Source organism: Scyliorhinus torazame, chromosome 10, assembly GCF_047496885.1.
Source record: "Scyliorhinus torazame isolate Kashiwa2021f chromosome 10, sScyTor2.1, whole genome shotgun sequence".
NCBI lineage: Eukaryota > Metazoa > Chordata > Chondrichthyes > Carcharhiniformes > Scyliorhinidae > Scyliorhinus > Scyliorhinus torazame.
Genome location: NC_092716.1, coordinates 250,789,937 through 250,802,648, shown reverse-complemented (window position 1 = coordinate 250,802,648; position 12,712 = coordinate 250,789,937). Strand labels below are relative to the sequence as shown.

The following is a 12,712-nucleotide window of genomic DNA, read 5'->3' as shown; positions in this document are numbered from 1 at the left end:
CCTGGCAAAGTTGGACCATTCCTCGCTTGCGAAGCAGGGGCCATTGTCCGACATAACCGTGAGTGGGATGCCGTGGCGAGCAAAGGTGTCCTTACAGGCACGGATGACTGCAGACGATGTGAAATCGTGCAAACGTATCACCTCCGGGTAATTTGAAAAGTAGTCCACGATCAGGACATAGTCTCTACCCAGCGCATGGAACAGGTCGATGCCCACCTTGGTCCAAGGTGACGTGACCAACTCATGGGGCTGCAGGGTCTCACGTGGTTGGGCCGGCTGGAAGCGCTGACAAGTGGGGCAGTTGAGCACTGTGTTGGCTATGTCCTCATTAATGCCGGGCCAGTACACTGCCTCTCGGGCCCGTCGGCGGCACTTTTCCACGCCAAGGTGGCCCTCGTGTCGCTGTTCCAGGACGAGCTGGCGCATGCTCTGCGGGATGACAATGCGGTCCAGTTTCAGAAGAACCCCATCTACTACCGCCAGATCATCTCTGGCATCATAGAACTGAGGGCATTGGCCCTTGAGCCACCCGTCTGTTAGGTGGCGTGTGACACGCTGTAGCAAAGGGTCAGCCGCCGTCTCGCGGTGAATCTGGACGAAGCGTTCATCCGTGGCAGGTAGATTGGAGGCCACAAAGGCCACATGGGCATCAACCTGGCAGCCGAATCCCGCTGGGTCACATGGAGTGTTGACTGCCCTGTAGAGAGCGTCAGCAATGATGAGGTCTTTGCCTGGGGTGTATACCAGCTGGCAGTCATATCGCCGGAGCTTGAGAAGACTACGCTGGAGGCGAGGTGTCATGTCGTTCAAGTCTTTCAGTATTATATTGACCAGCGGGCGATGGTCGGTCTCGATGGTGAATTGAGGAAGTCCGTACACATAATCGTGAAACTTAACCACACCGATCAGAAGGCCCAGGCACTCCTTTTCTATCTGCGCGTAGCGCTGCTCCGTGGGGGTCATGGCGCGTGACGCATATGCAACGGGGCCCATGGTGAGGCCTCATCACATTGCAGGAGCACTGCCCCAATGCCGGATTGGCTGGCATTGGTCAAAATTGTGGTCTCTTTTGCTGGATCAAAGAAAGCAAAGACCGGGGCCGTGGTGAGTTTGGTTTTGAGTTCTCTCCATTCGCGCTCGTGGGCAGGGAGCCATTGGAAGTCTGTCGTCTTCCTGACCAGGTTCCTGAGAGCCGTGGTATGAGAGGCGAGGTTAGAGATGAACTTCCCGAAAAAGTTGACCATGCCCAGAAATCGGAGGACCGCCTTCTTGTCCTCTGGCGTTTTCATGGCTGTGATAGCAGCCACCCTGTCCGCATCCGGCAGCACACCCAACTGGGAGATGTGGTCCCCGAGGAACGTGAGTTCCGTCTGACCAAAAGAGCATTTGGCCCTGTTGAGGCGGAGGCCCTGCTCATGTATACGTTTGAATACGCGCTGGAGGCGACTGACATGCTCCTGCGGGGTGGTGGACCAAATGATTATGTCGTCGACATAGGCGCGAACACTTTCAATGCCTTCCATCATTTGTTCTGAAGCAGATATGATCCCAAACGGCATCCTGTTGTAACAATATCTGCCAAAGGGGTTATTAAATGTACACAGTTTCCTGCTGGATTTGTCGAGCTGGATTTGCCAGAACCTTTTTGAGGCGTCGAGTTTGGTGAAGAGCTTGGCACGAGCCATCTCGCATGTGATCTCTTCGCGCTTGGGAATTGGATAATGCTCCCTCATGATATTGCAATTTAGATCCTTGGGATCAATGTAAATTCTCAATTCGCGGGAAGGCTTTTTTACACACGCCATGGAACTGACCCAGTCGGTTGGTTCCGTAACTCTTGAGATCACTCCTTGGTCCTGGAGGTCCTGCAGCTGCTGCTTGAGGTGGTCCTTAAGGGGTGCTGGGACCCTGCGAGGTGCGTGCACCACAGGCATGGCATTCTGTTTCAATAAGATCTTGTAAGTATATGGGAGCGTGCCCATGCCTTCGAAGACGTTGTGGTGCTGGTTGATGATGGCGTCGAGTTGCGCCCTGAAGTCGGTGTCCTGAAAAGCAGACGTGTCATCAGGAGAGAGAGAGTGAACTCTCTGAACGAGGTTCAACAGCTTGCACGCCTGCGCGCCAAGCAGGGAGGCTTTCAAGGATCCCACGATTTCAAAAGGAAGGATGGCTTTGCGTGACCTGTGCGTCACTTCAAGTTGGCACGAACTGCTGGCATCAATGGCATTGCCATTGTAATCCAATAGCTGGCAGGCTGATGGAAGATGGCTGGTTTGACACAAAGGCTTTGGAAGTCAGACGCGCAATGAGACTGGCGGAGGCATCAGTGTCCAGGCGGAATTGTATTTGGGACCGGTTGACCATCAGGGTGGCACACCACTCATCGTCTGGATCGATGCTGTATACCGACAGCGGCTGGTGTCTTTGCTTCGGGAACACCCTGTTTTTTGTCACGATGCTGACTCGAAAAGGCGCCTTCGGGTCCTCGGTGTCACTGTTGTGTGGGAGGTCAGCATCGGACTCGGTGACCGTGGGTTGAATTGCCCGGACAATCCTGCAAGGCTGGCTGAAGCGATATGAATTGGCAGGCTGAGCTGCTCGGCAGAAGGCAGCATAGAGGCCAAGTCTGCCACATCCTAGGCATTGCCGAGATTTGGCAGGGCATTGCCGTTTTAAATGGGCGGAGCCACAGTTGCCGCACGTCGCAACGTCAGCATGTTCGCTGCGCCACGCGCATGCGCGATGCGGTCGTGCGTGGTACGCACATGCACATTACGTTCTTCGACGTCGCCGTCCCCTCGTTTGGAGCGTACAAGCGCAGGAATCCGCGAAAAGCGCGCAAAGTGGCCGCCCTCATCCAGGCTGAGGCCCTGGAGTTGCTCAATTGCTCGGACCCTTTCCACCTCGTGGGGACCTTGCCGCGCCGTTTCAGCCGCTTGGATGTGGGAATACCGACTCGTGGAGTTTTCGTGCAGGACACATGTCTCAATGGCGGTCACTAGCATGAGCTGCTTTACTTTGAGGAGCTGCTGTCGTAGGGGGTCCGACTGAACACCGAAAACGATCTGGTCGCGTATCATGGAGTCGGAGGTGGGCCCGTAGCTGCAAGACTGCGCAAGGATGCGGAGGTGAGTGAGAAAGGATTGGAAAGGTTCATCCTTACCCTGCAAACGCTGTTGGAACACGTAGCGCTCGAACCTTTCATTCACCTCTACGCTGCAGTGAGTGTCAAACTTGACGAGGACCATCTTGAACTATGTTTTATCTTCATCATCCGCAAAGGTGAGAGAATTGAAAATGTGGATGGCATGGCCCCCGGCCGTGGATAGGAGGAGAGCAATCTTCCTGGTATCCGAGGCGTCCTCCCTGTCTGTGGCCTCAAGGTAGAACTGGAAGCGCTGTTTGAATATCTTCCAGCTGGCCCCTAGGTTGCCGGCGATGCGGAGTGGCGGCGACGGGCTGATGTTGTCCATGTTGTAGGATGACGGAATGCTGGCGGAAGGCAGATCACTTGCAGGTAGGTCTAAGAAGTGCTAATATCCCTCAACTCCTGGTATCATGTTGTGTTGGGCGCTCTGGATCCGTGGAACACATACAGGTCACCAACACTTGAAATAGTGCAACACTATTTTATTGAGTCATTAACTGTTTAACATACTCTCACTGTGGGTTAACACGATATTAGCTTTAACTAAAGACCTTTGCCTTGTCCTAACCAGTCGATGCACTCAGCACATGGTGAATGTCTGTGTTGCAAGCTGTGAGCTCTGTGCTCCTAGCTAGCTGCTACTCGAATGAAGGGGAATTCTGATGCTCCCTGTCTTTATAGTGCGTGTGCTCTAACTGGTGATTGGCTGCGGTGTTGTGTGTGTTGATTGGTCCCACTGTGTGTCCATCAGTGTGTGTGTCTGCACCATGATATACTGGTGTATATTATGACATTGGGTACTTAGATTTTTTTAAAAATTTACAATAAGAGAAAGGTACTAGTTTTGGTAAAATGAAATATTCTCTCACTGTTCAACTCCAATGGTATCTATGTAATAAGAAATGTAAAGCAAGCTTTGACTTCTTCAACTCCAATTTTATTGTGTTCTCGAATCACTCCTCCTTCAACTCCACAGTGCCACCTGTATCTCCTTTATATATATTATATATATATGTCTGTGTGTGTGTGTGTGCAGTCTATCAGACATAAAGTGTGGTATGTTAAACAATTAAAGCTCCATCTAGCTTAAGCGTTGGGGAATATTAACTCTTTCCCAATGCTCATCCCCTTCAAGAAATCATAAGGTAACAGGAACAAGGGCTTTTGCAAAAACATATCGTGGGTGGGATTCTCCGTCCCCCCAGCCACGTGTCCATCGGCGATGCACCACTTGCTGGTGGTGGGATTCTTTACCCACGCTGATTTCCCATCGAACCCATCCCACACCGTCGGGAAACCCGCCTATGTGTCCAATAAGATACAAACCAATTGAACTGGAAGCAATTGTGAACTGGTGATTCGTAAATATAGACATTAAAGTATTAACCAGCCAGAACTCGCATCATCTCCTTTAAGAAAGAAAACTGATAAAACTATTATGCAATTTCAGGTGGTAGTACATCCGAGACCTTTGTTGACGGCATTGTTAATCTTCCAGTAACGTTTCAAAAGGTTATGAAAATGTTTGAATAGACTAAGGGATTTAGTGCGCCATCTGCATTTAATTTAATTGAATGAATAACCCTTTGAGAAGACAGCCTATTGTTGGGGATGATCCTCTCAACCAAGATCAATGTCTACACAATAAGGAGCTTTTGTTGCTAACCGTTTAAAGTTAGATGAAACTTGAGTTTTGAGTCCAGACGATGGCAAAAGGAAACTTCAACGCCAGTAGTTGAGTTATGTTATTACAGTAACAGTGTAACAGAACCTTTGTCTTATTTTTCAAATAAATGTTGCTCTGAATAGCTTTGCAGGTTTCTGACAGTAATAAATACGTAGGGAAAGTGCTTCACAGTTTGTTTTTACCTCATAAATGTAGAAGAAAGCTTCTAAATATCACTTTCTGTGATCTCTGAACCCAAACACATTTATCGGTAAATAATAATGAAAATGAGTCAGGGATACAGTTGAAACTCAGCACTGTTTCTGAAGGAAGCTCTTCTGATATATGTAAATAGTTGTTGACACAGTGGGTTGCTTTGTGATGATCATTATTTCAGCTGTGTTGACTATTTTCACTGCCAGATTTAATTACTCTGACCAATCTCTCAATTAGCTTAGCGAAAATGTGAAAAGTTAGTCAAGGTTCTTAGAACAGATCGTTCCTGATGGAAGAAACCTCCCTTAGATATGTTTAAATACATCTCTGGGCTGTTAAGCTAATCAAGATGAATTGAGTGCAACATTTGAGTCCAGTTTATCGGGGCCGGACTCTGCGTTCCGGAGAATAAGTGTTGATGCCAGGGCAGGATTCTTGGACTTTCACGACAGTAAAACTGGCGCCGAACCTGGACCGATTCAGCGACTATTGAGGGGCTGTCACCGGGGCCACGTGGAACACAATCGATTCCAATGAGAAACGGTGCGGGATTTCCAGGTCTGTGATTGACACTCGGGAGGCAAACAAGCCGCAGCCGCATATACACACTTCGCTCCCCACGCACCATCCCAGCCAACAAGATGCCACTGGTTGCACTGGAGTGTGCCCTTCCCGCTGATGGGTTGGCTGGGGTCAGAGGGTACCTCGGGGAGTGCCCCGAAGGGAGACCATTATGACCTGTGGCCCTGGGTTCACAGTGGGCAGTCAGTGGCGGGCGCAGCTGTACGGCTGCCTTACCGGCTACGGCAATGTTGTCCCATGACTGTCCACCCCGACCCCACAGCCCACCTCCTGGCCACCATCCGCTACTCCCCCCCCCCCCCCCCTGGCCCTGGCAGAAGCCCCCCCCTGGCCAGTGGCACAACTGTCAGCAAACTATGGCGATGTTGGACACGTTCCGTCCCCCGTCCCCCTCCCCCCTCAGCAGCCGCGGCGCCTGTTTCACGATTTTCAAAAGCACAAGTGAACCTCGCCGTCGGGAATTCAGCCTATCGGAGGCGGAGCATCGTGGCGGCCCCGGAGAATTACCGGGTCAGGCCTGCTGATGATATGCAAACGGCGTTTACTGTCCGTGCGTTCAGGAACGCATTGATGCCGCTGTCAGGCGATGGAAAATGAGTGAAATCGGCGTCTGCCACGATTTCGGCGCTGGGACCGAATTTACCGCCCAATCGCGTTTCGCAATTCCGGAGTCGGCCGTCTGCTGTTAGGTAATTTGGACATTCGGAATTCTCCCTCTGTGTACCCGAACACGCGCCGGAATGTGGCGACCAGAGGCTTTTCACAGTAACTTCATTGCATTGTAAGCCTATTTGTGACAATAAAGATAATTTATTTTTTATCACTGTAATCCCCACCGAGGGGCAATTTAGCACGGCCAATCCACCTAACCTGCACATCTTTGGACTGCGGGAGAAAACCGGAGCACCCGGAGGAAACCCACGCACACACGGGGAGAAGGTGCAGACTCCGCACAGACAGTGACCCGAGGTCAGAATCGAACCTGGGTACCGGCCGCTTTGAGGCAGCAGTGCTAACCATGTGCCACTCTTTGAACAAGTGCCTCTAGAGCATTAAGCCTTGGGTATCTGGATTATAAAACTTGAGGCATTACCATTCTGCCACTGGAGGAGCACCTACTGATTAATAAATACTCCTACGTATAATCCTTTTCACCAGTGAATTACAAGAGAACAAAGGTTATTCTATATAATGGGCTGGTTTATCTGAGCCCATGATTACTGATTTAACGGATCTGAAATGGTTACAGGAAATTTTAAACGATTGCAGGGTTAACCCTTGTTGGTTTGTAAATATTATTTAAAAGAATTCCGTCCCTTCGTTTTGTTGCTTCGATCATTTGTATGATCTGTTCCAGAGTAATAGAGATTCATATCGTTGCGTATATAACCTATTGGTCATTCCGCTCGCAGGCTTGGGAAGATTCGCCATGAGTCAAAAATTTATTGGGATTTTGGTTGTGAAATAGTGTAGCAAATGTTGATACCCTACAGATAAAGCTGGAATTTGATCAAATGTGACCTTAATATTGATTTACAGAGGCACTTGTCACCACAGGTGCATACCTCACGAGCAGCAGTCGGGTTCAACATGGAGGTCAAACCGATTGCCACAATGCTCCGAGTCCTCGTTGGACGCACAGTGGATGCCTTATCAGGAAACTGTTGGCACTGAAGGCCCATAATTTTCCTTCAGTGGATTCAGGACTGACTCACTTTCACAATTACCGGTGACAGGTTAAACTGTGCTGTGTGGGTTTTGGGCGTGTATTGGAAAATAATACCCTGTGCACGGTCAGTGTTATAAAGTATTTCAGCTGTTACTGATAAATCCCCGTTTTAAGCCTTTCAAAAAGTTCCATTCCAGTTCAACAATTAGAGTTTGTTTTTCACATTTCTTTGTGAAAATGTCGCTGTTCCTTAAATCATAGAATGTGGCAATAGACGTGTCTTAAAGTCATGTAGACGTTGACCTAGAATTTTTTTTTTGATCGCAATGTAACTCCTACTTCTTTGTTTTTCCTCCCAGCGATCCCTCACAAATAGCGACATAATGTTTGTGAAACTCCATGCACCTTGGGAAACGATATGTAAATACGCAGAAAGAATGAACATCCGGATGCCTTTTAGGTATTTTACACGTGCCGCTGTTTGTTTCGACCTCTGTTGAATCCATAACCGCTGAATTGCGCTTTGGAACGCACTTGAGAAGCAAGTTAGGGAAAGAGCCTCGGTAGGGACTGTGGGCAGTATTGAATTTCATTTGCTTGATGGAAGGTTTTGAAAGCACAGCCAACAGAATTAAAATTGTTTCCTTTGCTCCAATAAATAACGCGTTTCTCGACAGACGTACAGTTATTGCCAACTCCCATAACTGTGAAATGTACAATATATCTCTTCATGGGCGCGATTCTCCGACCCCCCACCGGGTCGGAGAATCGCCGGGGGACGGCGTGAATCCCGCCCCGCCGTGTCCCGAATTCTCTGCCACCAGAGATTCGGCGGGGGCAGGAATCGCGCCGGTCAGCGGGAATCACACCAGACGGCGGGCCCACCTCCGGCGATTCTCCGGCCCGCGATGGGCCGAAGTCCCGCCACTGTCAACCCTCGCCAGCTGGCGTGGATTAAACCACCTACCTTACTGGTGGGACAAGGCGGCACGGGCAGGCTCCGCGGTCCTGGGGGGGGCGCGGTGCGATCTGGCCCCGGGGGGTGCCCCCACGGTGGCCTGGCATGCGATCGGGGCCCACCGATCCGCGGGCGGGCCTGTGCCGTGGGGGCACTCATTTTCTTCCGCCTTCGCCATGGTCTTCACTATGGCGGAGGCGGAAGAGACCCCCTCCCCTGCGCATGCGCGGGGATGCCGTGAGCGGCCGCTGACGCTCCCGCGCATGCGCCGCCTGGCGAAGACCTTTCGGCGCCGGCTGGCGTGGCGCCAAAGGCCTTTCCCGCCAGCCGGCGGAGCGGAAACCACTCCGACGCGGGCCTAGCCCCTCAAGGTGAGGGATTGGCCCCTAAAGGTGCGGAATTCTCCGCACCTTTTGGGGCGGCCCGACGCCGGGGTGGTTCCCGCCACTCCATTACGCTGGAACCCCCCGCCCCGCCGGGTAGCGGAGAATCCCGCCCAATTGTCTTTGACAGCTTCTCAGAATTACCTAAGGAAAAATGCAATAGCAAGTCAATAGCCAAATTTCTGAGCCTGTTTCACAATAACGCCCTGCACTATTACGCAGTATTAATGAATAATGTTCTGACAATTGTGCCTGTGTTTATAGTCTGACATTAAATGCGTGCATGATTTAATCATATTATTTCCATAACTTCTGCTATCTTATTATTGGCACTTGAAAGGATGGTGATGGATGTAGACTTTCCGAAGATTCCTGGTCCTTAGTACCTTTCTTTCCTATTCTTTCAGGAAAAAATGTTATTACACTGATTGGAAGAACAAAGCGATGAGCAGGTTGGTAGGTGCTGTGCAGTATTTGCTAATAGCGTTCCATAATGATTCTGTTTTGATTGCTGTAAGATCACAGCCTGGGCACAATTTGGGGGTAGTTGCTGTCCGGCGCAGTACAATGCAGTAAGCCATCCCCGACTCCGGGGGGCGGCAGCCTAGGAAGAAGACGATGCAATGTATGCTGTAGAACTGCCTCACTTCCAGCGAAGGCAGGGCAACCCTGTGGAGAACAAAATCCAATTCGCTTCCAGTTTTGCTGAACAAAGCGACCGTCACAGTTCGGTGACCTTAATATTGATTTACAGAGGGACTTGTCACCACAGGTGCATACCTCACGAGCAGCAGTCGGGTTCAACATGGAGGTCAAACCTATTGCCACAATGCTCCAAGTCCTCATTGGACGCACAGTGGATGCCTTATCAGGAAACTGTTAGCGCTGAAGGCCCATTACTTTCCTTCAGTGGATTCAGGACTGAATCATTTTCACAATTACCGGTGACAGGTTAAACTGTGCTGTGTGGGTTTTGGGCATATATTGGAAAATAATACCCTGCACACGGTCGCTGTTATAAAGTATTTCAGCTGTTACTGATAAAGCCCCTTTTTAAGCCTTTCAAAAAGTTCAACAATTAGAGTTTGTTTTTCAAATGAAAGTGTCTGGAGAGCTGCCAATCAAAAGAAGCAACATCTACAGCATTGGAGGGTTTTATTTGGATCAGAATCTTTGAGCTACGTATTTGACAGGCTCGGGTTGGTCTGCCCAGGATAGCTGAACATAAGAACATAAGAACTAGGAGCAGGAGTAGGCCATCTGGCCCCTCGAGCCTGCTCCACCATTCGATGAGATCATGGCTGATCTTTTGTGGACTCAGCTCCACTTTCCGACCCGAACACCATAACTCTTAATCCCTTTATTCTTCAAAAAACTATCTATCTTTATCTTAAAAACATTTAATGAAGGAGCCTCAACTGCTTCACTGGGCAAGGAATTCCATAGATTCACAACCCTTTGGGTGAAGACGTTCCTCCTAAACTCAGTCCTAAAGTTATTTCCCCTTATTTTGAGGCTGTGCCCCATAGTTCTGCTTTCACCCGCCAGTGGAAACAACCTGCCCGCATCTATCCTGTCTATTCCCTTCATAATCTTATATGTTTCTATAAGATCCCCCCCCGCATCCTTCTAGTACAGTCCCAGCCTACTCAACCTCTCCTCGTAATTCAACCCCTTCAGCTCTGGGATTAACCTAGTGAATCTCCTCTGCACACCCTCCAGCGCCAGTACGTCCTTTCTCAGGTAAGGAGACCAAAACTGAACACAATACTCCAGGTGTGACCTCACGAACACCTTATACAATTGCAGCATAACCTCCCTAGTCTTAAACTCCATCCCTCTAGCAATGAAGAACAAAACTCCATTTGACTTCTTAATCACCTGTTGCACCTGTAAACCAACTTTTTGCGACTCATGCACTAGCACACTCAGGTCTCTCTGCATAACAGCATGTTTTAATATTTTATCATATAAATAATAATCCCTTTTGTTGTCATTCCTACCAAAATGGATAACCTCACATTTGTCAACATTGTATTTCATCTGCCAGAACCTAGCCCATTCACCTAACCTATCCAAATCTCTCTGCACACTTCCGGTATCCTCTGCACTTTTTGCTTTACCACTCATCTTAGTGTCGTCTGCAAACTTGGACACATTGCACTTGGTCCCCAACTCCAAATCATCTATGTAAATTGTGAACAATTGTGGGCCCAACACTGATCCCTGAGGGACACCACTAGCTATTGATTGCCAAACAGAGTAATCCCCATTCTTTGCTTTCTATTAATTAACCAATCCTCTATCCATGCTACTACTTTACCCTTAATGCCATGCATCTTTACCTTATGAGGCAACCTTTCATGTGGCACCTTGTCAAAAGCTTTCTGGATATCCAGATATACCACATCCATTGGCTCCCCGTTATCTACCGCACTGGTAATGTCCTCAAAAAATTCCACTAAATTAGTTAGGCACGACCTGCCCTTTATGAACCCATGCTGCGTCTGTCCAATGGGACAATTTCCATCCCGATGACTCGCTATTTCTTCCTAGATGATAGATTCCAGCATCTTCCCTACTACCAAAGTTAAGCTCACTGGCCTATAATTACGCGCTTTCTGTCTGCCTCCTTTTTTAAACAGTGGTGTCACGTTTGCTCATTTCTGAAGGGGAAATAGCTGTTTTCCCCATTCCGTTAGAGCTGACTGTCATTCATCGCTCCATCCTCTCAGCCTGCTCTTGATGTGATGTTTTTTTGTGGTAAACAATATTTCACTGTAAAATAGGCATCGGCATGTTTGCTCTTTTCGGTATTTGTGAAAGAGCAAAACTCGGCAGGATTCTTCAGTTCCCCCGCCGCGCCGATTGTTGCCGATGGGATTCTTCCGTCCCGTTGCTTGTCAATGGGATTGCATATTGAAGCTACTCCAGACCACCAGGAAACCTGCAAGCGGGAGTGCGCTGACAGCGAGAACAGAGAATCGCAAGGGCTGGAGAATTCCGGCCATGGTCTGTTATTGATCCAACCCCGTTCCATCAGTGCATGTATTGCAGTGGGCAGTTAACAAAAAAAAAGATATAAACTTCGCTCTTCCATTCTAAATAGCTTTTTTTTTGGTTGAACTCTTTTGTACCATGTTCTTTATTTATTGCAGAGATTTTCAGTCAGGGTGGGATTTCTCAGTTCCGCCCACCGCCGAGATCATCCAGTCCTGACGAAAGTCGATTGATGGAGCGGGAAAATCCTGGCCCCAGTGTGGAACACCCCATTCCCGTTCCGCAGACTCTGCTGAGGCATTAAATAGATTTCCCAGCAGTGTTAGATAATAGGAAAGTATTTATACCAGCAGCAAGTCTTAATGCAGTATCTTGAAGCTCAGTGCCCATATTTAAAGGGGGGTTGAGACTGCAGCAAGTTTGGGTTTGCTGGTTGACCGAGAGTGTTGAATTTCTGCTGTTTGCAATCGGTTTATAGTTGCATTATTCCATACTAAATACGAGAAGACTGTTTTGTCATGGGTAAAAAAACCGGACTTTTTAAACTGATCGATCCCCCACTTGGTATTATTTTCTTTAATTTTCAATTGTCTCCCTTCTCAAAAATTAAGATTGGCGATAAACGTTCACTTGATTAGCACAAGTTCATATTTTCCAGCGTCAGTTTGACAGAGGGGGTGAACATTCTTCCCAACATTCCGTGTGAGGCTTTCCAACTGGAAACATCAGCTTCTGCAAATTTGACCTGCGTAAAAGCCTTCCTCCAGATTATTCTGCTGCACCTTCCTCAATTCACCTCGATCAGTGCTTGAACCAGCCTTTCAAAAAAATGCGCCAGACCTGCAAACATTGCAGCTCGCTTTCCGTGCAATGAGAGGGCAGGCAAAGCATGGACTTTTAAAGCACTTGTTTCTTGCAAAGTCCACAGCACTTAATTGAGAGGAGGTGCAAAATATTTCCATGATACGGAGCACCTAGTTCATGAGACCCGACAGGGAATTAAGTTAGTCAGCAAAGCTGGTATATTTATTTTTAAACTGAATAAAATGCATTCACGTTGTTAATTACAATTGGAGCAAGGGATCTCCAG

General features: G+C 48.7%; 1 protein-coding gene across 1 annotated transcript in view; it reads left to right on the top strand.

Annotated features, from left to right (window-relative positions):
* Nucleotides 1–12,712, top strand: part of ano3 (anoctamin 3) — a 661,351-nt gene that overhangs the window by 369,769 nt on the left and 278,870 nt on the right. The window contains exons 7-8 of the mRNA XM_072466663.1: nt 7,641–7,741; nt 9,030–9,074. Of these exons, the coding sequence (XP_072322764.1) occupies nt 7,641–7,741; nt 9,030–9,074 (146 nt within the window). The remainder of the gene's footprint in view (nt 1–7,640; nt 7,742–9,029; nt 9,075–12,712) is intronic.